Genomic DNA, 27,834 nt, shown 5'->3' with positions numbered 1-27,834 from the left:
AGGAAGACGAGCCCGAGGAGCGTGGAGGCCCTATTGGCGGAGCGGAGCGTCCGTCGCCGCTCCCGAGAGCCAATCACTGCAGCGGAAGGGAGTCTTCCCCCTTCGGCTTTCGGCCAATGGGGAGCGAGAGTAGAAGAAAAAGAGGCGGGGTCCCGAGCGGGTTTCCTTTGTCACATGACAGTGGTGGGAAGTGGGGGGGCGGCTGAGCAGGCGCCTAGCTAGGAGGGGTTTGTTGCAAGCGCTGCGGGGGTTGCAGTGAGCGACGCGCCACTATGGTAAGAAAAAAAGAAGGGGGTGGTAAAGAGGGGTGCGGGGTGGGGGTCGCCCTGGCAAGAGGGGCTGCTCAGGCCTCCTCGTCCTCCGCAGTCCTTTCTATGGGGCAAGGCTGTTGGCCTGGCTGTTCACCCTCCTCCCCAATTAAATCTATTAAGCCTTATCAGTTAATTGGGTCTATTTATATCGCCAACGTTAAGTGTTCTTTGGGTGCATTGCAGTCAAAATGAAACTGCAGGGCTGGACTACTGCAATGTGCTTTCCGTGGGATCTTGAAGACGGCTTGGGGAACTTCAGTTGCTGCCAAAGGAAGCTGTCAGGGCGCTAAAAGTGAACGGGACGGGAGGTTTGAACACGCGACATGACTTTTGTATTTAGTTGTGCTGACTGCTGGTGTGTTTCTCAGCGCAACTCAAAAGGGCTGGTATTAGCCTTTAAGGCCCCCAAGCCCACCTTTCCTCAACCTCTGGAACAGGTGTGGGCGACCTTTGACCCGATAGATGTTGCTGAAGCACAACTTCCGTCGTCTCTGGCCATTGGGCATGCTTGCTAAGGCTTTGGGAGTTGTAGTGCATGTTCCCCGCTATTGCTCTAGAGATGTTTTGGGCTGTAATTCCCAGGTAGTGCGGCTGTGCCAACCTGGACTGATGGGAGGGCACATTGTTGGGGAAGGCCATCCTAAATTGGTTGGGAATGAATTACTTTAATATTGCCTGCACTCCTGTGATACTGCCTGTAATCCAAGACTTGGATATGTGCTTGTGTACTTACTGGAGAATTTGGTTAGGCTCATGAGCATTCACCAGAAGACCTTGTTGGTAGTGGCCTCGCAGTTGTGGAAGTTTTCCGGTAATATTTCTTTGGACCCCTTCACTTCAGGCTTTGAGAATGTCTGCCAAACTTCTTACTAATGCCTTTCCTTAAGAGAATTTTGGTGATCTTATTAAGAATCTCTTACACATCTGTCTTCAACCACTCAGTGCTTTGTACTGTAAAGTTCATTTCCCCCCATGGCTTTATAAGGAATTGGCTCTGAAAAGGGACGAACGTATAATTTTAACAAGCAAATCAATATTAAAAACGCAACAATAATAACTGAACATTTTAATGTCACTCTTTATTCTTTCAGGTTCAGGACAGTGTACAGCATAAAACATTTATTTTATCTTTTTTTTAAACTACAATACACATAATTTTTTTTTAGAAAAGGTTGAGCACATCCCTAAGTGTGTTTACTATTGAGCTCAATGGGATTTATTGTCTTCAAGAAGTGTGCTTAGAATTGCACTCTACAACTAAAGTAATTTAAACTGTTAAATTAAAAGACCACTTAAATTAAGGAAGTCTCAAGTTCATGTGGAGCTGCAAAGGTCCTGCTTAGCTAGCAAATACTTTTTCCAGAAAGGGGAAGCAGTAAATAGCCTCAGGTGTGGCTTTCTTCATGACTAATACTGCAATCCTATGGGAGCCTACTCAGAAGTAAGCCCCACACTATCTAGTACTGCCCTAGTATGTAGAGTCTTACAGCACCTTAAAATACTGAGAGGTTAGGGTAGGGCTGATGGGAAATGGGGGTCTGGCAACATCTGGCGGTCCAAAGGTTCCTTGCTCTTACATTGGGGGCTTTGTGTACAGTGGTACCTCGGGATGGGAACAGGATCCGTTCCGGAGCTCGTTTGCATCCTGAAGCGAACGTAACCCGTGTCTGCGCGTCTGCGTGTGTGCGGGTCACGTTTCGGTGCTTCTGCTCGTGATGTCATTTTGACGGTCTGTGCATGCGCACACGGTGAAAACTGGAAGTAACGCGCTCCGTTACTTCCGGGTCGCCGCGGAGCGCAACCCGAAAATGCTTAACCCGAAGCGTATTCATCCTGAGGTATGACTGTATATGGAAACTTATTCATATGCAAATACAGAAATAACATACAAAAGAGAGGAATAAATGTGAAATCTGGGTCAGCAGTAAAGGTTATGAATTTGGTGGGCTCGTGAGAGAGCCATTCATGCCTTAGAAATGATCCAAGAGTCTTCTATATTTTTTGTTACCATGCGTGACTTAAGACCTTGTTGCATCAGGGGTTGGGCATCTGAGTGGTCAAATACTGTGCAAATATTTTTAAATTGTTAACCTTATCAGAACAATGAAAAAGCTACCACGTTTGATATATATGCTAATTGCAACCCCCCCCCCCCAAGTCCTACGTAAGTTTGTGCAAACAGGAACTCCTAGATTTGGGTAGCTTTATTGAGTTCCATTCATTTGTTGGAAAGCCGCCTTCTTTGAACCCAAAGAGACCTCTTCCTCTGCTGTTGGGATAGCCAATATGGAGTCTTCCAGAGATTATTGGACAACAACTCCCACCATCCCCGCCTTATGGAAGTGCTGGCTGGGGCTGATGGGATTTGTAATCCAAAACATCTGATGAGTATCACTTTGAGGAAGACTGCATTATACTTAACAAGGCTGTGCAGCTGCATGGAAAAGCTGGCATTGAGGTAGATCAGTGATGGCCAAACTTGGCCCTCCAGCTGTTTTGGGACTACAATTCCCATCACCCCTGACCACTGGTCCTGTTAGCTAGGGATGATAGGAGTTGTAGTCTCAAAACAGCTGGAGGGCCAAGTTTGGCCATCACTGAGGTAGATGGTCGGAGGTCAGGAACATTATTGAATCTTGAGCTGAGGAACTTAAAAGCTCTGAGTCTGTTTGAAAATGGTAGGGATGAATAATCTTCAGATCAGAGCAGGGATAAATCATCTTCACCCAAGGAGCTCGTTGAAATGGCTGGACCAAGAGTGATGATTAATTTGTCAGCTTATGCTATGTGGTTGTTTGCCTTGCTGGCTGTTACGATCATCATTGAAGGTCTTCCTCTTGGTGCCTGCACCATCAGACGTGACATGGGTGGCATCCTTGTTTGTGGAACCCTCCCCATTTCTATTCATCTGGCGCCAATTGTAATTCATATAGTTAATTTATTTATAAGGATATATACTTGTCCCCACCACCAGAATTCCCAGGGTGGCTTACAGAATATGAAAGTACAATAAAGCAAATCAGGTTAATGGTCTTTGGGTGTCGGCTAGAAACACTTCTGCTTCTGGGGACATTCAGAGGCCTTGACATAAAGTAGCTAGACCATGCCAGCAGGGGCTGATGGGAGTTGGAGTCCAAAACATCTGGAGGGCACCAGTTTGGACTCCCAACTCCCATCCGCTCCAGCCAGCACGATTGTGCAGTAGGGTACCAGTTTGGTGAAGGCTGAGTGAAGACAGTGTTCTTCAACCCTAAGTCCCCAGATGTTGCTGGTCTACAACTCCCATTATCTCTGGTGATCGGCTAAGCTAGCTGAGGATGCTGGGAGTTGTAGTCTAACAACCTCTCGGGACCCAAAGTTGAGGAATACAAGAATATATAGATTGCAGCCCTGTACTCACTCACCTACCTGAGAATGAGTGAACTAAAGGGGCTTTACTTTTTAAGTAGACACAAGCTTGCAGTTTGGGTCTCCACTGTGTTTTATGTTTTTTGTTGCATTGTTTGAAAACTTAGATTGTCAGGTTGTCCTGAAAATGTGTCTTAAATGATACACTTTAAAAAATATAAACTAAGAGTGTTGGGCGTGTTTTCAAGAAATGAGGGAAATGAGTCATGATTGTTAGCTGTCAGTATACATATGGCTATAGAATATATTTTTTAAGATTACTGAAAGATACGGGGAGGGGGGGGAGAATATAACAGCATGGACTTCTAAAAGCAAATGTACTTCACAGAGTACAATTATTCAAAATAATATACTTGGAACATACCGTAATTGGCTTTCTACACTAAAATAAATGCATTTCCTCTGGAATTTTGGTAAATCATTGAATGTGGTAACCAAGAAAAATAAAACCATTATAAAAGTTGGCTATATTGGCATTTCATTAAATGGAAACAAGGAAACTTTGCAAGACATGTGAAATCCTTTCTAGGCTGGACTTTCTTGTGCTACCTTGGAAGAAAATCCCATGTGTTGACACTCGGCAGGACCTTATTTACTTACTGTGAGGTGTTTATGTCTTGCCATTTAATCAAGGAATCTTCAAGGTGGCTTACAACAGATTGTACCAATACAGGTCAAACAAAGACCGCACGTCCAGCCCCACAGCCTTCAGTTCTTTGGCTGGTGGGTGGGGTGAGAGTATGCTTCTCTATGGCCAGAATGGACTTTCTACTTTTACATCTGCAGTCCCAGGTCCTTGCTGATCCTAGCTTCTGGTTGTCTTTGCCTACTCTTGGGCAGCTAAGTGCAGCATTCTCCATTACTGATCACTAGTGTTGGTCCCACAAGAACTCACCATTAGCTTATTCCCACAATGGATAATTAACTTAAGAAATTGGTTGCCAGGAGATGAGCTCCTGGGCCCCTAAACTCAGATTATTTTAAAAGAGAATTAGACGAATTTAGGGAGGAGAGGGTGATCAGCTGCTGGCTTAAAAGAGCCCCTCCAGCCCCTTTCCATAAGGTTCTAGGTGGGGTTACAACAGTATGATGTACAGTTATGAGAACGGATTGAACCACTGCAATTAGGAAAGGAGAGTTGTTCCAAGGGGAATGGAGCCGTATAAACGACATTTAGCCATGTGACCTGCTTATTTAAGAAGTTCCTTACCTGCCCTTCACTACAAGGTTGCAGGGTGGATCCCCAACCATACAGTAATGAACCCAATAAAGCAAATGAAAGTACATCAGGCAGCAGAGGTATAGGGATCCTGCGTTGTTCGAAGATTGCACGCCAGTGGAAATGAATTCCTGGGGGGCAACAGCAGGGGAGAATGGTAGCTTCCTAGAAGCCTACAAGGAGGGCTTGATTGGTTTCTGGTTGGGGGAAGCGGGGTGATGGACTAGGTGGAATATCACTCTGACCCAGCAGCTCCTGCTCCTATGTTCTTGCTAGGAAGTAATCATCTGTTTCCCTTACCCCTTTTTCCTAGCCGACTACACAGCAGTCTCCTCAGGATGAGCAAGAGAAGCTCCTGGATGAAGCCATTCAAGCTGTCAAGGTCCAGTCCTTCCAAATGAAGCGGTGTTTGGTAAGAACTGTGGGGCTTGATTCCCCTAATAGTTTGGGCCCAGAGTTCTTCAACCTCAGTGGTCCCCCAGATGTTGTTGGACTACAATTCCCATCATCTTCAGTCAGCGGTCGTTGAGGATGGGTGTTGCAGCGCAGCAACACCTGGCCCAGTGTTTGTTAAGGAGCGCCATCTCCCCAATGAAGCTACCACTTACTAAGGTCTGCCAAGGAGACCCATCCTGGATCCCTTCTCTGCAAGGGAATGCAGAACACCACACGCTGACGCTCTGGAGTTCTCTTCCCCAAAGGGTCTACAAGGCTGCCTTTCCAACCATTTTAAAGCATAAAATTACATTTCTCATTCTTCTCAATTCATTGATTTCTGACAGGCATTGTCTTTTCAGCTTCTGCTGTTTTATTTGTGTTTTGTGTTTTAATTTTATTTATTTTTGGATATAATCTTACTGCTGTAAAACTGCCTTTGGATGCCTGTTCAAAATAGTGGCCTAGACGTCATATCAAAAATATATTTCGGGTTGTTCCGGAAGGGTGAATTGGCAGGTTGCTCCTTGACCTCCAGAGCACTGGATATTCCTGAAAGTTACAAAAGGCAATCACTACCTGTCTGTGTATGACTCTTGCATGGCGGGGCGGGGGAACTAATTGGGAAATGAGATGTGCGACCAATAATCTTACTTTTAAATGTTTTGTTTTGTTAGGACAAGAACAAACTAATGGATGCCCTGAAACATGCCTCTAACATGCTTGGTGAGCTGCGGACTTCAATGCTTTCCCCAAAGAGCTATTATGAGCTCTGTATCCTCTTGAGACTTACCTTGCGGCTAGCTGAGTCTTGTTTGGGGTGATGGTGATAGGGAGGGAGGGAACCTGGAACAACACCTGCAGATGGAAGTACCATGGGAGCGATTTTCTTGCTCATCGTATGATCCAACTCCTTGCTCCCATGCAGGGAATCCAGAACTGTATTATTTATTACATTTCTCAGGGTTGGGTGGGTTAGCGCAGTGGTTCCCAAACTTATTCAGGCCACCGCCCCCTTGGTTTCACAAACTCATCCCCAGTGCCCCCATCCCTATTAAAAGCATTATTCAGAACAGCGGTCTGCACGATTCGCTAGGGACAATAAGAACATAATAAAATTCCAAATAATAACATTTACGTGCACATTTATTCGAAAGCCACTTGAACCATTGTGTTGAATTAATTCAGCAAAATTGATGAACTTGATTTAGTGATACGAGCTAATAGTTATTTACATCTCCAGCACTCCCTGCCACTCCCTTGTCTCCTAGGTAATCCCACCACCTGCAAAGGTTGGTACAACTCACTTTGGGAACCATTGGATTTCAAAGTCTTTCCTTCTTCCTCTTGCCTAGCTATCTCTGCTTGAAGACTTGAGCTTTTTGCCCTCTGAAATGCCAGCGCCTTCCTTCCTGCTGTCCCCTTCATCTGCTTTAAATTTTGAACTCTTCAAGGGCTACTGATTTTCCCTTGGTATTTCTGGGTAGTCACACACCCACACGGCACATCACCTGCTGCTCTAATCTGAATCCTTAACCGCAAGGAAAAGATATGGCGATCTCCGATGAGCTGCACTACCTGGAAGTGTACCTGACGGATGAGTTTGCCAAGGGAAGGAAGGTGACAGATCTCTATGAACTGGTGCAGTATGCTGGAAACATCATCCCGCGGCTGTAAGTAACTAAGAATCGAGGGTGATGTATTGTGTTCTGGGACCAGTAATCTGCTTTCTACAACTGCAGTAGCTTTTCCATATCACCTGAAATTTTCCTGTGGTAGAAGGGAGCATTGTTTGGTGGGCAGCAAGTAAGTGGCCTCACTTGGGCAGATGTTTTGGACTATAACTCCCATCACCCATAACAACCACACGATGGGAGTTGTAGTCCAAAACATCCAGAGAGTACAGCGCATGAGAAAGTTGCTTTTTCTTCTGTGATTTCACTTAAGTATCCTTAACCGTTTCTCTTTCTCCTCCCTCCTTCCCTAGATATTTACTCATAACCGTTGGGGTTGTCTACGTGAAGTCCTTTCCTCAGTCCAGGAAGGATATCTTAAAAGACCTGGTGGAAATGTGCCGTGGTGTCCAGCATCCTCTAAGGGGCCTGTTTCTGCGCAACTATCTCCTTCAGTGCACGCGGAACATCTTGCCTGATGATGGGGAACAGACAGAGTAAGGAGCCTGGTGGGGCGGAAGTGGAGCTTTCATAAGTGTGTTGCGTGTGTTTGGTAGGCAGACACTGGAGCAAAGCTGCCTGGTCCCCGGGCATGGGCTGAGGTCACCTGAGGGCAGCAGCAGCAGGTGCAATTAGTGCCTGGAAGAGAGGTCACCTAAGACCCCTGTGTGCACCACCTTGGTTCCAAGATGGAAGACGGTGGAGTGTAAATGGAGAGTCCAATCAGGAGCTGTCAGTTTCACCTCTGATAACAGTGATGGCTCCCAACTTGGGCAGCTTTCTAAGCAGATTAGACAAATTCATGGGAGGATAAGGCTGTCAATGGCTGCTAGCTGCCATGGCTGTATTAAGAATATAAGAGGAGCCTGCTGGATCAGGTCAGCATCCTGTTCTCTCAGTGGACCAAGCTGATGCTCCTATGGAAAGCTGGCAAGCAGGACCAGAGCACAGATGCAGTCGCCAGCAACTCTTGAGACCCAAGATGCTGAGTTAGATGGGCCCTTGGTCTGATCCAACAGGGTTTGCGTGCAGTTTGCCAATCATTTGAGGTTCCTTTTCCTGTCTGCAGAGCAGCCCAGAAAGTCTTCCAGGATCTTCTTTCTCAGTTCAGATCATCTGCTGGCACATTCCCACGTGGGAATAAACACCTCACCCTTTCTAGTTCTGCTTAAAATGACGAGTTAGCGTTACAACTTATACAACTGCTGGTCTAAGGAAAACAAAGTAAAAAACTGTGTACAGAGAATCCTTCCTTCCTGTCTGCTCAGGACAGAGTAACAGCCACCTCTTTCAGAGCCCGTCTAATAGAGAAGTAGGTTGCAGGGGAGAAAACTTGTTGCTAGGGGCAAAACTGTGCAAGGATCATTTCAAGCCTTATTTTTTAGACTACACTTACACAGAGCTTTTCTGATGTTCTTAAGTCGTGGTTGGGCAGGGGAAGGGAGGAAACCTGGATCTCTGCTTTGGGACGTTTGCCAGCTATGCAAGTTGCTTCCCAGGAAGCTGAACATTGCAAGTTGGTTGCATTCTTTCGCTTTCGTTCCCTGTTTAAGAAACAAAATAGCTTGGCCCTCCAAAGTGATCTTCTGTTGCAGCTCCAGGGGTAGAACGTGCCCCTCTAGCCTTCTCTCTCTGGCCTTGGGACTCTTACCGAGGGCACTGCCATCACTGGCCCTGCCTTTTCCCCTCCTGCAGTGTTTTCTGCAGGGTGGAATGTGTCCTTGAATTCTAAGGCGGACTCTTGTTTGTCTGGATGGAAGATAGAGAGGGTTGTGTGTGTGTAGAAACTAGCCTCCTGTACAAAAGCTAAGTTTGTATTGATTTATTTGCCTACTTTTCCTTGAAAGGAAAGGACCCCCCCCTTCACCCCAATGCCTGATACATTGTCATGCACAAAACCTCCCTAGCTGAGCACTTCTATGGGAAGAGACACACTGTGTACAGGAGCACAGCTTCATGTCCATGAAAAGGACACTCAAATCTTGTTTGGAAGAGATGCAAATTGTATGTTACAGTGTGCGGCTTTCTCCCTAATCTGGCACAGGCTTTTAAAATGGAGTGGTTCCCAGCGTGTGTTTAAATCCAGACAGGGGTTCTTCAAGCTGCATATATTTAGCCCAAAGAGGGCTCTTTTTAACGAGCATCTCTCTTCATGGTTCAAAGAGGATGCTGCTTTGTTTTATTTAAAAAATGGATTTGACCCTCATCTTGAAAGCAAATCTTCTCTGTCCTCCTGTACATCTGTAAAAAGGAAGCGCTTGCTCTCTTGACTTTACAGCGAAGAAACGACCGGGGACATCAGCGATTCCATGGACTTTGTGCTGCTGAACTTTGCTGAGATGAACAAGCTCTGGGTGCGAATGCAGCACCAGGGACACAGTCGTGACCGAGAGAAGAGGGAGCGCGAGAGGCAGGAGCTGAGAATCCTGGTGGGAACCAACCTGGTTCGGCTGAGTCAGCTGGAAGGGGTCAATGTGGAGAGATATAAGCAGGTGAGATGGTTTCTTGGCTTGGCTTGACTCCAGTTCTGAGTGGGCCTTTTCAAGTGTGGCTCCCTGCTTGTGGAATGATCTTCTGTATTCAGGCACACCTGGTGCCATCACTGTGTCTATTTCTAGGCAACATCATTCCTTTTCAACCAGGCTTTGGGCCCTTAATTCGGAGGGATTTAAGTAAATTTGTGGTCACTTTCTTGCTCATCTTTTAGCCATTGGGTTGTGTTAAACCTGCCTTTTTACGTACATTATGGAGGTGTTTTTTAGATTTTTCTTTTGGTTTTAATTTTTGTGTTATTTTGTAAATTGCTCTGGGTAATCTGTCATGAAAAAGTGTGATAATATGCTATTAATAATAAAAAGAACAGCAACACTAAAAATGAATTGGTTAGTTGTAGTTTCTTACAGCTGCAGAAAATAAAGTTATATTATTTTGTCCCCAGTAGTCATAGTTTTTAATTCAGCTTGTTAGTCACCTAACAGAGGGTTTTCTCTAGGCCAGTGGTTTTCAAGCAGTGTGCTGTGGCACCCTGGGGTGCCTTGAATGATGGTCAGGGGTGCCGCGGGCAACACTGGCCTCTGTCCCTCTTTCCTTCCTTCCCTCCTCTGACACCCTCTCATGTTTCTGCCTCCCCAAGGCTTGCACAGCTCTTTGTCATAGCAGCCCTGGTTGCAGGTTCCCCAGGTGGATGGTGCCTCTGGGGCTGGCCAGGGGTGCTTCCCAGGCCCCTATGGGGCAGTTTGAGGAGTCACTTCTCTTTGGGGTGGGGGGAGGGCAGCTAAGAGACCAGGGGCAGCAACTGCAGCTGCTCAGAGGATTCCCAAGGAGAGGGGAGATGACTGAGGGAACACTCCACAAGGGAGGGTTTGAGAAAGGGCGAGGGGCTGCCAGCTCTGCAGGCAAGGGGTGACATAACTGGGCTCCTGAGCCCCACAGGGGTGCCACAGAAAGAATGTAGTTGGTCCAGGGAGCCTTGGATTCAAAAAGGTTGATAGCCTCTGCTCCAGGCAACTAAGAATACAATTTAAAAACCACACAAAATCAGACATAACCACCAGCCATCAAATTTAACAAATCAGTAGCAAAACCTCCAGCAGCCTCCACAGGAAACAAACAAACCAGCAACTCTGAGCAACGCTAACATAAAAATTTGGCACAGCTGGATCACAGTCCAAGTGCCGGGGCGAAGATGAAAGTCCTAACCTGGTGTTGGAAAGCTTGGTGGTGACACCAGGCAGGCCTCATTCCAGAAAGCGTTCTGTGTTGGTGGTAGGGGAGTGGACAAGCGAAAAAGCAGCCTTCCAAGTCTTGGAGGGAAACACCAGATGAGGGTCTTGGAGGGTCTGGGTACGTGCATCCTGGGAGAAGTGTTTAAGTGGGGAATAGATTTTAGAGATGGGAGCAAGCGGGCAAGCTTGCAGAAGGCCCAAAGGAGGGAATTGACACACAGCTCTTTTTTTCTTCCGACCAGATTGTCTTGCCCGGCATATTGGAGCAAGTTGTCAACTGCAGGGATGCCTTAGCTCAGGAATACCTCATGGAGTGCATCATACAGGTGAGCCTGCAGAGGGATATTACAGACGGCTTTGGTTAAGTGGCATGGCCAGTACATAACAGCATGCAGGGTGTTTCTTCCTTTCGACTCTTCTGGGCCAAGGAAACAGGAAGCAACTGGGCATAGTGGTGAGTCTGTGGGAAGTATGGCAAGCGTAGAGAAACCATTGCCCTGCTCTGCTCAGCCAACTGACTCTTACTGCTCTGTCTAGGTCTTCCCAGATGAATTTCACCTCCAGACCCTGAACCCTTTTCTACGAGCCTGTGCAGAGTTGCACCAAAATGTGAATGTGAAGAATATCATCATTGCTTTAATTGACAGGTGCGTAAGGAAGCATTTTAATGACACTTCAGGTGGGGAGGAAACCGATAGGCACTCAGAAAGAACAGCTTATCTTTTCCCGGTTATGAATTTCTCTTCATGGTTTCCAGGTCCTTTGCTCCATGCAGTCTTGTTATCTTAAGCAAAAAAAGCCCCCACTGGTACAATTCCTTCCAGTGATTGGTGGAACTCCTGTGATGTCATGGAATGCTCACAACCTTTCTTTGGAGTCTGGCAAGAGTTAACCCAGGGAAGTCTTATAGACAGTGTAGCTTTCTGTTGGGATTAAAACACACAGTTGGGGGTTAAAAAAGAAAAGCTGGTCTTGTTTGTAAGAAGTAAAGTTAGACTGGGGTTTGACTAGAAAGCGGAAGCAGGAGTAGAGTAAACAGAAGACTGAGAAGAAGGAGCCAGAGTGAAGGCTGGGCAAAAAGGCTGCAGGAAAAGTTTTGTTAAGGGGGGAATGCATATTGCTGCTAAGCTATATGCCGCTTAACTCCCAAAGGGAGTTCTGAGTGGCTTATAAGTATAAAACCAAAGCAAGAAGATGCATATTTAAAATACACAATATAACGATTCCATCAGAATAAACACCCAAAATTAAAATGTGAGAAGAAGCAAGCCAATTAAAACAGCACGGCAATTAAAACTGCTTAAATAGTCATTATAAAACAGGAGGTTAGGTCAGGTGGAACGCTTGTCTGGAGCAGGTGTGCTTTTCAAGAGCCCACTCTGCAAAATCATAATTGAGGAAATGAGGTTTTATCTGATTTTTGTTTTTGTTTTTTGGAGGGGGCAGAAGAGATCTAGCATTGGCAAACCAGAATAGGGATTCTCAAGCTCACATGTGGCCCTCTGGATCTCTCTCTCTAGCCCTTGGGAGCCTTCCCAGGCCACAGCCCTCACTTCACATCTTCCATGCATATTTTTGCCTGCCTGAAATGTGCCCTTGAAGTCTAATGTTTCTCGCTAGCCTGTGTGGAGGGCATGTGCAGAAACCAGCCTACTGTGCAAGGGTAAAATTTATATCCCTTGCTCTGCCCACGTTTGCATGTGGCCCCAAAAAGGTTACCCAGAAGACAATGCGGCCCCCGGACTGCAAAAGGTTATCTTCCCCTGCTTTAAGCAGTAGCAGTTGTGTGCTGTTGACAGGGAGGAGGGAAGGATGTCTGCAAGCCAGCAAAGGCTCTTGTCCATGCCGACAGCTTGCCAGCAGGATTGGGGCATGTGCTGTTGTCAGAAAAGGGTATTGCTGGGTTTGGGTGCTTGGAGGGCAGAAGAGATTAAGACGCATAGAGGCAACAGGAAGGTTGAATTTCACACGGATTGTTCAGCCAGCCAGCCATGCCTGTTTTGCAGGTTTTGGCATGGTGGTTTGGGAGATGTCGAAGCAGAGTTCTGCCATTCCCTCTTGCCTTTCTCCGTTCCCTTGCTGCAGATGGATAGCTCTGGTTGGAGGCAACAATGCTTCTGAATGCCAGTTCAGGAGGGGAGACGGCTCTTGTGTTCTGGTCCAGCTTGCTGGATTCCCATTGTGGGCATCTGGTAGGATGCTGAACTAGATGAGCCATGGGCCCGATCCATCAGACACCTCTTTTTAAGTTGTTGGTTGCATCTACCTACAGAGTAGACCTACTGAAAAGAATGGACCCCAATTAAGTCGTGCTCATACGCTTCTACTCCAAGTAGGTCTGTCTGGCGTTGGATACAAGCTCGGATGGCAGCGTTATCAGCATCTTTCCGAGAAATGTGTGTGGTTGCATCGGTGTCTGTGTTTATAAAGCTGATTGCCTTTTAAACATTGGCAAAAGTTTGCTTTTGCATGGCGGGCAGGGATAAGCTGTGCAATTGTGTGGGAGCAATGGGTGATTCAGCCGCTCGGAGTGAGCTGAGCGCCTGTATGTTTGGAGGTGGCTTTGTTTTGACGACCTCTCTGACTCACGCAGGTTTGCATTGGGAAAAGCCTTTGTACAGCGTGAAGCAGGCAACCTTTGGGTGACTTTTTGTACTCTCTCGCTTGAGTGTTTTCCCCGGTTGTTTCTCTGGAACATCCAGTCCTCACTGCAGCTTGAAATGGCGAGAGATGCGGGTGCAAACCATCCATTTATTTCTCTAATTCCAGTGTTAAAAGCCCAGCGCTTGACAGATTCCCCACCCCCACCCCCCCAGTTCATCCTTTTGGCGTCTAATGCCTCTAATGCAGGGAGAGACTGACTTGCTCAGCTTGCTGGCTTAAATCTGTGGATAAGTTTGCACAGATCTGGTTTTTGAAGTCCTGTGACCTGACCACCTTCGGAAGTCAGTGGCGGCACCAGGGGGGAAACAAAAATTTGGGGTGGCACAGGAGGGGCAAAATATATTTCTAGGTGGGCAAGAAATTAAAATAACAGTGTATGCTAATGACAGGTGTTCAGAAATGGGGGGCAAGTGATGGGATGAGCTCCTTGTTGGCAGGGGGCATTTCACTGTACCCTTTTTGGTGCCTGATAAAACAGGTGGCACTGTGGTCTAAGCCACTGAGCCTCTTGGGCTTGCCGATCGGAAGGTCAGTGGTTCGAATCGCCACGATGGAGTGAGCTCCCATTGCTCTGTCCTAGCTCCTGCCAACCTAGCAGTTCAAAAGCACACCAGTGCAAGTAAATAAATAGGTACTGCTGTGGCAGGAAGGTAAACAGCATTTCCATGCGTTCTAGTTTCTGTCACTGTGTTCTGCCGGCCACATGACCCGGAAAGCTGTCTGTGGACAAAAACCAGCTCCCTTGGCCTGAAGCAAGATGAGCGCTGCAACCCCATAGTTGCCTTTGACTGGACTTAACCATCCAGGGGTCCTTTACCTTTTACCTTAAAACAGGTTTGTTTAGACACAGATGTTTGGAAAGCTAATGCGAGTTTTAATCTATTTTTAGTCTATAGTTGTTTTACCTTTTCGAATGTCTTAAATTAATTGGTGTACATTTTTCTTACTGATTTTATTGTTTTATTATTTTTGTAAACCTCTTTGAGGTTTTTTCTTTCTTTCTCTCAGTCAAGTGGTGTATAAATGTGAAATTGACAGATAAGTAAATAGAAAAATAAATAATAACCTAGAGTAAAAAGTAGGTGGGCATCGTCAACTTAAAAGATGCAATCCTGCCTCAAAAGCGAAAGAGCAAAATGTTTATGAAGTGTCTGGGATCAGTTTCTGGCAGGTTTCGCTCACTGCAGCAGAATATTTGGCTGCACTCAGAGGTACAAATGCATGTTGATCCGAGCAGAAGGACATAAAATGATTGCCCTGGCAGATTTGGTAAACTGGGTTCAATAAAGGTTTTATGCAAGCCGCGGTAGAAGGAGCAGCACAGGAAGATTTTCATCTCTGACTCAAGCTCTCCAAAGCTTCAGGAGCACTTACATTTTTGGACTCCAACTCCCATCAGCCTCGGCCCTCCTGGACAATGGGTCAGGAATGATGGGAACTGTAGTCCAAGAATCTGAAGGGCCACACGTATTGATGTAATGCTTCCTAATGTAATGCCCACAGGGGCTAGGAATTGTAAGGTGGCTGCTCCCCATACATTTAAAGTGCATTCAACACATACTGGAAGCACTGATTTCCCGCTCCAAAGAATTCTGGGAAGTGTAGTTCCCCCTCATAGACTGACAATCCCCAGTACACTTAATAAACTACAGCTCCCAGGATTCTTCGGTGGAAGCAATGTGCTCTTAAATGGGCATTGGATATTTTTTAAATGTAGGATGTCTGTACGCTCTAGGAACCTAGATTTTACTTTGAGAGGAAGTAGATACTAATGCCACAACCCTCAAGCACCCTGACTTGGGAAAGAGCTTCGGTGGGTATTGCTTATGAGTAGGATTGGCCTGCAAATCACATTTCCCCAAACTTCCTTTCCACGGCTTTAGGCTTGCGCTCTTTGCTCACCGAGAGGATGGGCCAGGGATCCCTGCTGACATTAAGCTCTTCGACATTTTCTCCCAGCAGGTGGCTACTGTCATACAGGTAAGTGGAGAGTTCGGCCACTTCCCTCAGCGGTTTTTAAAAAACTCGGACTTACTCTGGGTAGTCCACAAGTGCAGCTGCTGAGTCTGACGATTGGCTAGTCCTAGTCAAAAGTGGCTACTGGGCTGGGTCCCCTCCCAGTCCTCGCAGTGAGCTTTGGAGACCCTTCAAAGTAGCACCTACCAGCCCCACTTCTGGTGTCATGCGTGACATCAGGTGTAGGGCTGGTGGGTGTGGCTTACCTGAAACAACTCCTCAGGCCAAATGGGGAGGTGTGGTGGGCCAAATATGGACCGCCGTCCAGGTTTCCTGCTCCTAGTGAAGTGTGTCGAGGGTATCTGAAGGCAGCCTTATTTAGGGAAGTTTTTAATGACTGATGTTTTAATGTATTTTTAATCTTTTGTTGGAAGCCTCCCAGAGTGGCTGGGGAAACCCAGCCAGGTGGGTGGGGTATAAGTAATAATTTATTATTATTATTATTATTATTATTATTATTATTATTAGCTCAATCCCAGCTTCCTTCTGTTGCACAGGAAAATCTGAAAGATTCTTCTAAGCCTGTGTTTCCCAAACTTGGGTCTCCAGCTGTTTTTTGAACTACAGTTCCCATCATCCCTGACCACTGGTCCTGCTAGCTAGGGATGGTCAGAGTTGTAGTCCAAAAACAGACCCAAGTTTGGGAAACACTGTTCCAAGGGGAGGGTTGGACTACATGACCCTTTGGTGCACTTCCAATTCCACAGTCCTCTGATTCTATGAAAAGCCTCCCTGCAATTAGGGTCCCTGACTGCTTAATGCAGAAAAGGTTGGGACGAAGAAGCTGGTGTTGGGACTCCCTTTATGCACCCCCAGCCCATTTTGCACCCTTTCACATCTGTCTGAGTGCCTCAGCAGTGCTTGTGTGTGTTAAGAAGGCATTTGGGAATTCAAAAGAGTCTCCGTACGAGTGCCTCTTCCAGTCCCGATGCGTGTAGGCCCTTGACGTAGACCACCTGTCCCGTCCCCCCCATCAATGCTGCCCTGTGTCTGTGCTTGAATTATAAATGTAATAAATGCAAGTGCCCTTTCTGCAGCCGCCTGACATGCAGATCTCCTCTTTATTTTCCCCGCGGTGTCCGCAACTCCAGTCTAGACAAGATATGCCTTCGGAGGACGTGGTGTCGCTTCAGGTCTCTCTCATTAACCTGGCGATGAAGTGCTACCCGGATCGTGTTGACTATGTCGACAAAGTGCTGGAGACCACGGTGGAAATCTTTAACAAGCTGAACCTGGAGCAGTGAGTGGAGGCCGTCTGGCTCGCGGCAGAGCAGGCTGCGCTCCCTGCTAATTGGGGGTGGTGGGCGGAAGAGGACCGAAACCAATTAAGTCTGCCTGGCTAAATTGGCCTGGCTCTTTTTCTTCCAAGTGCAGCAGATGGTTCTGTCCTAACAATGAGTTGTTGCTGAATGGCTGAACCTTGACAACAGGAGGTCTAAATGTTTGCATTGGGCAAATATCACTTTGCTTCTAGATCTGTTTCTGCTGTCCCCCCCTCTATTCTCTTGAGATGTCAGCTTCCAAAAGTGGGGCTAGGGGGTAGAATCCATTTGTTGTTTTTCTCCGGAAGCCAGAGGGCCCTTGAGTGGTTCCTGCGGCAAAAGAAATGAAGTAGAAGTAAAGAAAAGAAAAGAAAGAAAAGAATATTGAGCCTAGGGAAACTGGTTTATGAAACCAAACTTGTCTGGAAACCAAGCCCTCATGGGGTCACATTTAAAGGAGCTGGGGATATTTAGCCTGGAGAAAAGGAGTTTGAAGGGTGGTAGTGTAGCAATCTTTAAATAAACAAAGGGTTGTCTCAGGGGAGATGGAGCAAGCTTGTTTTCTGTTGCTCCAGAGAGTCGAACCCGAACCAGTGACAACAACAGAGATTCCAACTAAACATTAAGAAGGACTTTCTGAGAGTAAGAGCTGTTTGACAGTGGAACAGACTAGCTTAGAAGGTGGTGGACTCTCCTTCCTTGGCAGTTTTAAGGCAGGCGTTGGACAGCCATCTGCCAGAGAAACTTCAGTTGCCATTCCTGCATTGCAGGGGGTTAGACTGGATGCCCCTTGGGTCATTTCCAACTCTTCAATTCTGTGAGAGTACCAGAGAGCTCACAGCCCTTCCATACTCATGTTTTTACTCCTGGTTTACTCCTAGGCATCCTTTATTTCAGTAATATAATTTGGGGGTGTGGAGTCACTTTGTTCCTGTTATCAAAACAACTGGGAGTCAAGAAAACCTTTGCTGCTCTGCTGAAAATCACCCAGAAATCTACTAACAAATCCTGATCCCTCATCTTCTTCACCTGTGTCCTAAACTATAGGAAACTTGATACATGCCAGTCCATTGTTGCCTGCTTAATACTTAATTCATTTCCTTTTTTTAGCATCGCCACAAGCAGTGCTGTATCCAAGGAGCTGACGAGGCTTTTGAAGATCCCGGTCGACACCTACAACAATGTCCTGACTGTCTTGAAACTGAAACATTTCCACCCGCTCTTTGAGTACTTCGACTATGAGTCCAGGAAGAGCATGAGTTGTTACGTGCTCAGCAATGTGCTGGATTACAACACGGAAATCGTCTCCCAAGACCAGGTAGGGAAAGAGCGTAATGGAGTTGGCAGCACTGCTCCTTCCCTGTTGACGTGAATACCTTAGTTGTATTTCTTTTGGTGCCTGCCTAAAACCTTTGGGCTTGTGGCTGTTTGATCCAGGCCAGTATACGTTGCATACTGAGCTGCAGGGAGCATGAGCTGGGCCTCACTGCCCTTATCCTCCGCCTCCTGCAGGTAGATGCCATCATGAACCTCGTGTCGACGCTGATCCAGGACCAGCCAGACCAGCCGGCTGAGGATCCAGATCCCGAGGATTTTGCAGATGAGCAGGGCCTTGTGGGCAGGTTTATTCACCTCCTCCGTTCCGACGATCCTGATCAGCAGTACCTGGTATGGCTTCTTTAAAGCGTTGCAGTGGGGCTGCTTCAAAGAGATGCTTTCTCATCTAGTTCAGCGGTGGGGGACCTTGGGCCCAGGGGCTGAATGCAGCCACCCCAACAACTCTTTCTGACCCTTGGGGCTCTCCCCACGCCACACCCCCCCTCCTTGGCCACACCCCTTAGTGGCCCTTGCTTTGCACAACTGTATCCTAACTTGTGATTCCCAGCAATTGCCATTCAAAAGCATTGCTGCTTCTAACTGTGGAGGCAGAGCATAGTCATCAGCCCTCAATAGTCCCCATCTCCATGGATTTGTCAAATCTTTGTTTAAAGAGAGTCAGCGTGGTGTAGTGGTTAAGAGCAGTGGACACGTAATCTGGGGAACCGGGTTTGCTTCCTGCTCCTTCACATGCAGCTGCTGGGTGACCTTGGGCCAGTCACACTTCTCTGAAGTCTCTCAGCCCGACTCACCTCACATAGTGTTTGTTGTGGGGGAGGAAGGGAAAGGAGATTGTTAGCCGCTTTGAGACTCCTTAAGCGGAGTGAAATGAGGGATATCGAGTCCAAACACCACCACCACCACCTCCTCCTCCTCCTCCTCCTCCTCCTCCTCCTCTTCTTCTTCTTCTTCTTCTTCTTCTTCTTCTTCTTCTTCTGCCATTCAAGTTGGTGGCCATCCCTAGCTCCTGTGGGAGGGAGTCCCACAGTTTTAACTCTGCGCTGTGTGAAGGAAGTAAACCTGATACTTTTTTTAAACTGGAAGGGCTGAGGACTGAACCTCATGCAGAGAATCTGCTTTGCTACTGAACTGTGGTTCCTCCATAGCCATCATTCTCTCATCCGTGCACATTGGCAAACAAGATTGCCTGCTGACTTGTAGAATCGTGGAATTGTAGAGGTGGGAGGTGAACCTAGTCCAACCTCCTGCGATGCAGGGATCTTCCAAACCCAGGTTGATGCATGTTATTTAGTTCATAAAGCAGGGTGTTTGTTTCTTCGGATGGGGTGGGGGTGGCGCCTCCCATCTTGCCTCCCGTCAGTTATGGACATATCATTGTGTGATGCATATATTCTCTTGATTTAGATTTTAAACACGGCCCGGAAACACTTTGGCGCGGGAGGAAACCAGCGCATCCGTTTCACGTTGCCCCCCTTGGTCTTTGCTGCCTACCAGCTCGCTTTCCGCTATAAGGAGAATTCTAAAGTGGTGAGTGAACCGAGCCCAAGATGCAAATCCCAACAGGTTTTTCCTCTCTTAAGAACATAAGAAGAGCCTGCTGGACCAGGCCAGTGGCCCATCCAGTCCAGCATCCTGTTCTCACAGGGGCCAACTAGGGAGAGGCTTCTTCTGGGAAGCCTGCAAGCAGGATTCAAGTACCAGAGCACTCTCTTCTCCTGTGGCTTCCAGCAACCTAGTATTCAGAAGCATTGCTGCCTCTGAAAGGGGAGGCAGAGCATAGCCATCATGGCTGGCAGCCTTCAGTGGCCTTTAATCCTTCATTAGATAGGGCTTGGGTAGAAACAGTTGAGTAAGAGGGCAGTAAAATTGCAAGCTGCAAGAGATGGAAGTGCTTAAAGAGAGAGGGAGAGAGACATATTCAGTGATCAAGGGTTAAATACAGTGGTACCTCGGGTTACAGACGCTTCAGGTTACAGACTCCACTGACCCAGAAATAGCACCTTGGGTTAAGAACTTTGCTTCAGGATGAGAACAGAAACTGTATGGCAGCGGCAGCGGAAGGCCCCATTAGCTAAAGTGGTACCTCAGGTTAAGAACAGTTTCAGGTTAAGAACGGACCTCCGGAACGAGTTAAGTTCTTAACCCGAGGTACCACTGTATCTTAAAACTTTCAGGAACTGCCCCCCACATGGAATAGAGCAACAACAAAAAGCTGTTTCCTTGAGCCTGTCTACATGGGACTGGAACCCTTGTCATCTCGGGTTCCATCTTGGCCGAATGGTGGGATATGAATATTCACAGATTTGGGTTTTCCGTAATTTGTTCAGGTTGCGGAATTCCAGTTCTTGTTGCAGATAATGTGGAAATGTTAAGTGGAGCCCTCTTCTTGGCCCTGTCTACCAAGTTTGCTTCTTTTTTCTGTCATACTTTTTTGACACAGTACTTTGATGTCTTGGGGTGGTTTCCCCCCTGCTTTTAGGATGACAAATGGGAAAAGAAATGCCAGAAGATCTTCTCGTTTGCGCACCAGACGATCAGCGCTTTGATCAAGGCCGAGTTGGCAGAGCTCCCTCTGCGGCTGTTCCTCCAGGGGGCGCTGGCGGCAGGAGAGATCGGGTTTGAGAACCATGAAACGGTGGCTTACGAATTCATGTCCCAGGTGGGCTCAGCAAAGGTTTTTCTTCCCACTCCTTCAAAAAACATAAGTTCAATGTGTAGACTGGTCTGATAACAGAGTTGCACATGCTTATTCTATGGGGTTGAACCCTGTGCCGGATCAAGAGCCTTAACTGAATAAGAACCTAATTAGTGTTCTACTGGAGAGCACCCTGTTCTCACCAGTAGCTATCAATAGCCCTTCATGAATTTTCTCATCTTTTAAAGCCATCCAAGTTGGTGGCCCTCACTGCCTCCTATGGGAAGGTGTTTTGTAGGTTATGTATGTACTGCATAAAGTACTTCCTTTTATGTGTCCTGAATCTTCTAGACCCAGTTTCCTTGGATGTCCATGAGTTCTAGTGTCACATAATTATAGTAATAATAATTTATTATCTATACCCCACCCATCTGGCTGGGTGGCTCCCAACAGAATATTAAAAACACAATAAAATATCAAACATTAAAAACTTCCCTAAACAGGGCTGCCTTCAGATGTCTTCTAAATGTCAGGTAGTTGTTTATCTCTTTGACATCTGATGGGAGGGCATTCCACAGGGCGGGTGCCATTACCAAGAAGGCCCTCTGCCTGGTTCCCTGTAACTTGGCTTCTCGCAGTGAGGGAACCGCCAGAAGGCCCTTGGTGCTGGATCTCAGTGTCCAGGCAGAACGATGGAGGTGGAGACGCTCCTTCAGGTATACTGGACCGAGGCAGTTTAGGCCTTTAAACGTCAACACCAACACTTTGAATCGCACCTGGAAACGTACTGGGAGCCAATGTAGGTCTTTCAGGACCGGTGTTATATAGTCACAAGTCTAGCTGGAAAGAGGGATATATTTTTTTTATCTATCCACTTTCTCCATGCCATGCATAATTTTATAAACTTCTATCATCTCAACCCTTACTTGCCTCTTCTCTCAAAGTCCTATATTGGATGTCTGCAATTGATGGACTATATTTGGTTTTCATAGCTCGGTCCTTCCTTTCTATGGAATGGAAATGTGTGTGATAAACTTCAATACAGTGAATGTAGGAAGATGCCTTTGAGTGAGCCTGACTTAATTCAAGTGTTTCACTGGTATCTCCTTTTCTGGATCTTAAGCCAGGTGGCTCCCCCAGCTCTGCTGCCTGAGACCCTTTTAATACCCAGAGATTTCAGGTACTGAAGCAGAGACTTTGCACATGGGAATCGGGTGCTCAACCCACTCCCTGCTCTCCCTGAAAAGCACAAAAGACCCTGTATAGCCACCCTCTCCTGGCAAGGAGATCCAACTGAAATTGATCCTACGAAGCAGAGCAAGATGTGCTACCAGACAGTGTGCTAGGAGTCTGGCCAGAAGCATGGCATCAAGACATCAGAGAAGTACCGTATTTTTTGCTCTAAAAGACTCACTTTTTCCCTCCTAAAAAGTAAGGGGAAATGTGTGTGCGTCTTATGGAGCGAATGCAGGCTGCGCAGCTTTCCCAGAAGCCAGAACAGCAAGAGGGATTGTTGCTTTCACTGTGCAGTGATTCCTCTTGTTGTTCTGGCTTCTGGGATTCAGAATATTTTTTTTCTTGTTTTCCTCCTCCAAAAACTAGGTGCATCTTGTGGTCTGGTGTGTCTTATAGAGCGAAAAATACGTTACTTCGTCCTCCAAAATGCCATGCAAACACTTTTATTTATTTCATAAACTTTGTACATCACTGGATTGGAGAACAACAGCAACCCTCAAAAGTAGTTTACCAAAGATAAAATAATGACACGATCACTAAGAAAAGTTGACAATATTTTACAACTAGCAGTACTTTACGACTATTTTTTTTATAAAAAAAATAGACTAAAAACAGATTAGAACTCGCATCAACTTTATAAAACACCTGAGTTAGGCTTGTCCTAAACAAAAGTGGTGTAAGGCCAGGGATCATATAGGCCAGGGTTTCCCAAACTTGGGTCTCCAGCTGTTTTTGGATTACAGTTTCCATCATCCTTGACCACTGGTCCTGCTGGCTAGGGATCATGGGAGTTAAAACAACTTCAGGGCCTCAGATTCCCCATTCCTGCTGTAGAAAGTCGTCTTGAACATCCCCTTCTCTCATGTTCCAGGGAGCTGAGAGCTCTAGCTTTCTTCACTTGTTTGTTTTTGTGAAAGCCAGGAATTGCCACAAAGCCAGTAATCAAAACTTCCGGCTGTCCGTCCTCCCTCCCTCATTTCTCTTCTGAATCAGGCGTTCTCTCTGTACGAAGACGAAATCAGTGACTCAAAAGCCCAGCTGGCTGCAATCACCTTGATAATTGGGACATTTGAGCGGATGAAATGTTTTGGCGAGGAGAACCACGAGCCCCTGAGGACCCAGTGCGCCCTGGCGGCTTCCAAGCTGCTGAAGAAGCCGGATCAGTGCCGAGCTGTCAGCACCTGTGCCCATCTCTTCTGGTCCGGCCGGAACATGGACAAGAACGGAGAGGAGGTGAGGGAGTGACTTGGACCACAGCTCTTCCATCAGCTCCAGGAAGCACAGCAGCTGTCTGGCCCTGCTCTCGGGGTGGGAGTCGGCTACTGTCCCAGAATCTGCCCAGCCTTTCCACTTGCTGGTGCTGATTCTGATTTGGATTTGAGGGGTTGTCCATGTGCCAAGGACTGTGGTCCTCTGCGTGGTCCCAAGACATTACTGCGTTGCGGGGGTTGGATTATAGATGACTACCTGCATCCCTTCCAACTCTGCCATTCTCTGATTCTGTGGTCTAAAAGCAAACTTTCTGAAGTTAAGCAGGCATAAGTCTGATCTGTGCCTGGATGACAGACTCTAGGGCTGGGCGATACCTGGTTTTCAGCATCGCAATATATCACCAGCTAAACATTGCGACAAACTGATATATCACAATGTCTGAAATAAGGATGGAGCTGTGTAGAGGCGCTGGCTTGCTTCACAGTTTTCCCCATGTCGTGATTTTGCATAGCACACACACGCATCACGATTCGCAATATATTGTCCAGTCAGAAATTACGAAACCGATGTCACAATATGGACTTCAAATCGGTTTTGGATGATATATCGCCCAGCCCTAACACACATCATGATTTGTTATATATTCCCTGGTCAAAAATTGTGAAACGGATATCACAATATGGACTTCAAACCAAGATCTCTCCCATCCCTATGATCGACTGCCTTGTAACCTCGCATTCTCTGGCTTGAGTTTCATGATGGAAGCAAGGTGGGAATCGAAATGTGCTTCAGTCAGGGGTAGGGAACCAAAAGTGACCCTCGTGGCTTCCCTTTCTGGCCGTTGGGACTCTCCCCAGACTACACCTTTCACCAGTCTTCCTCCACACTCCTCTCTTGAGTGTTTTTCACCTGGGAAGAATGTGTCCTTGAGCTCTCAACTTTGGCTTTCCTGAACAGTGGGGGATTAGAGAAGGGCAGTGTGTGCTTGCCCTACTCTACCAAGCTATGTTATGTTCCTCTGCCCACTTTTGCCTCTGGTCCCTACCCAGTGCTGGCATGTGGTCTTACCAGGTTCCCTGGAAAGGAAGGCAGCTCTCTGGCTTTGAATAACTTCATGGGCCGAGGTGAACCCTGAAGCTGAGAAAGGATCCCTACTCCTGTACTAAATGAAATAGCTTCTTGCGAAAGAGCCCCGTTGAATATGGCTGGGCTAAGCCGAGTAAATACTCATAGGTTGGAGGTGGAAAAGCAAGTTGGTGGTGACAGTGACCGTGTAGCTATTTGCATGCAGTTGGGACTTGCTGGCTGAGTTGCAGTGGGGTGAGGGCAGGAACGGGGTAAGTTGTGCCCCAAGAAAGTAAGTGTTGATATATGGGAGATGCTGACCAACTCTCTTCTGTTTGGTGCTTAGCTCCACGGCGGGAAGAGAGTCATGGAGTGCTTGAAAAAGGCGTTAAAAATAGCAAATCAGTGCATGGACCCCTCTCTCCAAGTCCAGCTCTTCATAGAAATTCTCAACAGATACATCTACTTCTACGAAAAAGAGAACGATGCGGTAAGCGGAAGAGTACCGAAACAGCACATGTGTTTGGAGGTCTTCTTAGTGGGGAAGGCTGGGCTTGGATGCCAGTGGCCTCCCAGATGTTGCTGAACTACAGCTCCCATCATCCCTGCCTGTTGGCCTTCCAAACTGGCTAGGACAGATGGGCATTGGAGTCCAGCAACATCTGGAAGACTGCAGCCCTCTCCCCCCAAGTCTAAATAAATACTAGATATGTGATAGAAGCCTGACAGCTCTGCATTTCCCTCTGAATAGCAGTGGAGTTTTCCCTCTGCTCCCTTTGCCCCGGATCCAAGTTGTTCGTTCCATCTTTTGGAGATCCTGGGTATTTCAAAGCTGGTTGAAGACCCTGCACGGGAAAAGCACCTGTGATGGAGGGAATGCATTAAACACCCCATCCATACTGGCAGCGAGTTCCTGCCTTGTGGAGCTGTTTTGCAGTGTGGCTGCAGACCTACAGAGTAGCTCTGTGTGTGTGTGTGTGTGTGTGTGTGTGTGTGTGTGTGTGTGTGTCTGTCTGTCTCCAGTTGCTGGGGATGATGGGAGTCAGAGTCCAGCACAATCTGGAAGCCTGCAGATTCCCTTGCCCTCATTTATGTAGTTACTTAGGGTTGTGTTCAACATAGTGCTAGGCAAAATATTACACCAGTGTCCGGATTTCACAATGTGCAGCAGAGCCTTCCCCCTTCCCCCCTGTGCCACCCCCTAAATCTGTTCTGGGGACTCCCCCAACCCTCCAGAGCCAGATTAGGGGACTGCAAGGTATGCATTGGGGGAGGGGAGGAGCATTGGGGGGGGCGCGCGTTGGAGCTAATCCTTACAGTATCGCAATTATGTAGTTGAATACTGCCCCTGATCATCTTAGTCCCAAGTACTGCGAGGAATAATAGTTGCAGGGTAGCTTATCTGCAGCTACCTATTTCTTCACCAGGAAGCACCCAGAATATTTTTTATTTTATCTGTTTCTATAGACCTGTTCTTCAAAGCAGATTGCAGGGCAGGAACCACTGCATGATTCAGTTTGGCGGCTAGTTCCATGGACTAATAAACCCAGCTGCCTTCTGCATCCTGCCTTCGTTATATACATTGCTCTCTTCCTTCTGATCAAAGGTTCTGACTTCCTGTTTTTTCCACATTCTGGGCTTTGTTGGGTCTTTTTCTTTCTCAGGTGACAATTCAGGTTTTGAATCAGCTCATACAGAAAATCCGGGAAGACCTCCCTAACCTTGAATCGACCGAGGAAACGGAACAGATCAACAAACACTTTCACAACACGCTGGAGCACCTGCGCATGAGGAGAGAGTCCCCTGAGTCGGAGGGCCCCATCTACGAAGGGCTGGTCATATAGAGGGGGAGCCTCCTGTGTGTTTGCACCACACCCAACCGGATCACCTTTCCATTTACAACACAGTACCTGGGTTTTGTTTTTATTGCGGCGATGCTAGAGTTTTCATAGATTTGTGCCTTTCGGAAGTGCCAAGTTAGGCTATCTGCTCTCTCTCCTTTTTTTGCTTTCATTTCTGTACTTGGCATGTATGTGCGACGTGTTCAGCGCTTTGCTTCCAAGCACTTGCGTTCACCACTTCTACCAGGTTTCTTCCCCCCCCCCCCAACTTCTTGGACCAGCAGCTCTGTAGAGACCATCAGAAAAATTAGCATGGCTGAAGTCATTCCTTCCTTTTTTTAAAAAATAAATAAAATCCATGTGGCAATGCCTCCCCCTGCCTCTCTCTCTCCCCCCTCTCCTGCATTCTAATTTGTCTTAAATAACGTCTCTTCTCTGCCCCCCTCCCACCAGCTCAGAAACCTTTAATATCCTAACCTGGCTTTCCACCTGCAAGTGTTAATAGGTAGGGGGTGTGTGTTGGTTAACTTTTACAGAGAGCTTTCATTTTCTTTATAGGTTGGATTCTGCTTCTACCCTTCCCCCCCTCCCCACCCCCTGAGGTTATGTCAGATTTTTCTTCCCTCCTACCCCTCCCCCACCCCTCTTAAAAACTAGAATATATTAATGCATGTTTTTGGAGTTGTAAAGCACCATGCTTAAAAAATTAAATTCAGAAGTTTATATTTTGCATATGGAGGCTCTGTGACCCGCGGTGGAGGGCCAGTCATTGTGCACAGGGCACTATTTATCAAGGAAACTTTATTTCCGCATAGTATTGAGGAGGAGGAAGAGGAGGAGGTGGAGAAAAGTAATAGATGAATTGTGGTCTCTCTATAGTTATATGTATAACCTTCGTTACTGTAAAATTTAGAGGGGTGGGGGAACGCATTACACAGTTCTGCTCCGTATCATGAATTTGCACCAGTGAAACCAATAAAGTTGCTATTAACGAGTCTGGCTTCGAATGTCTCCCATTGCGTCTAAAGCGGAGGGGTAGCCATCGTGGTGTCCTGCAGGTGCTGTTGAACTACAGCTCCCATTGTCTCTGCCCCATTGGCCATGCTGGCTGGAGCCGATGGGAATTGGAGTCCAGCAACGTCCAGGCAGGGACACAGGTTCTCCACTCTGTTTTAAAGGTTGGATTTCTCTCCTGTCCAAGTTTGAACAAGGTTCCATCATGTCCTCCCCCCCCCCAAACAAAAAAATCAAGAAAGGACAGCCTTTTGGCTTAAGCTAGGGATGGGGAACTTGCGACCCAATGGTCAGGGCCATAATGGGAGTTGTAGGCCATCAACAACACCTGTCTTGCGTCTGTCCCTACCCCAACCTCATTCAACACCAGGAGTCTATCTACAACAGGCATAGGCAAACTCCAGCCCTCCAGATGTTTGGGACTACAATTCCCATCATCCCTGACCACTGGTCCTGTTAGTGCTTCATGTTTTCAAGTGACTCTTGGCCGCTTTGATGCTGACGTTGTTAGGGTGGTGAGCCAAAAGGTTTCTGGTATGGAGATGCTGGCCTGGATCCAAAGAGCTCTTGCATGAATGGAAAGGCACTTTCACTCTTGGAAGACTCCTGCTTGTGGTACAGCACCTTCTCCCTCCCTCCTGGAAATGTCTCACCACCTGCATCCTTTGGGATGCTGGCTGCCATCTGATTGTGTTAGATCCTGCCAAGCTGTCAATCTACAACAGGAAGTGCAGAACATAAGAGTCTGCTGAGTCAGGCCAATGGCCCGCCTAGGCCAAC

At 47.1% G+C, this 27,834-nt stretch overlaps 1 protein-coding gene across 1 annotated transcript; it reads left to right on the top strand.

Annotated features, from left to right (window-relative positions):
- The first annotated feature begins 160 nt into the window (after positions 1-160).
- On the top strand, positions 161-27,034 carry VPS35 (VPS35 retromer complex component). Its single transcript, XM_081924035.1, has 17 exons — positions 161-275; positions 5,252-5,350; positions 6,051-6,147; positions 6,923-7,046; positions 7,361-7,543; positions 9,325-9,538; positions 11,014-11,097; positions 11,309-11,418; positions 15,319-15,415; positions 16,543-16,691; positions 17,824-18,031; positions 18,226-18,381; positions 19,456-19,578; positions 20,531-20,710; positions 22,916-23,155; positions 24,546-24,689; positions 25,864-27,034. The coding sequence occupies exons 1-17, from the start codon at positions 273-275 to the stop codon at positions 26,041-26,043; spliced, it is 2,391 nt and encodes a 796-aa protein (XP_081780161.1). The 5' UTR covers positions 161-272; the 3' UTR covers positions 26,044-27,034.
- Positions 27,035-27,834: the final 800 nt, after the last annotated feature.

Source organism: Podarcis melisellensis (assembly GCF_964234715.1).
Source record: "Podarcis melisellensis genome assembly, chromosome: 8".
NCBI classification, from domain to species: domain Eukaryota; kingdom Metazoa; phylum Chordata; class Lepidosauria; order Squamata; family Lacertidae; genus Podarcis; species Podarcis melisellensis.
Note: the sequence above shows the minus strand (reverse complement) of the source record. Positions and strands in the feature narration are given on the sequence as shown.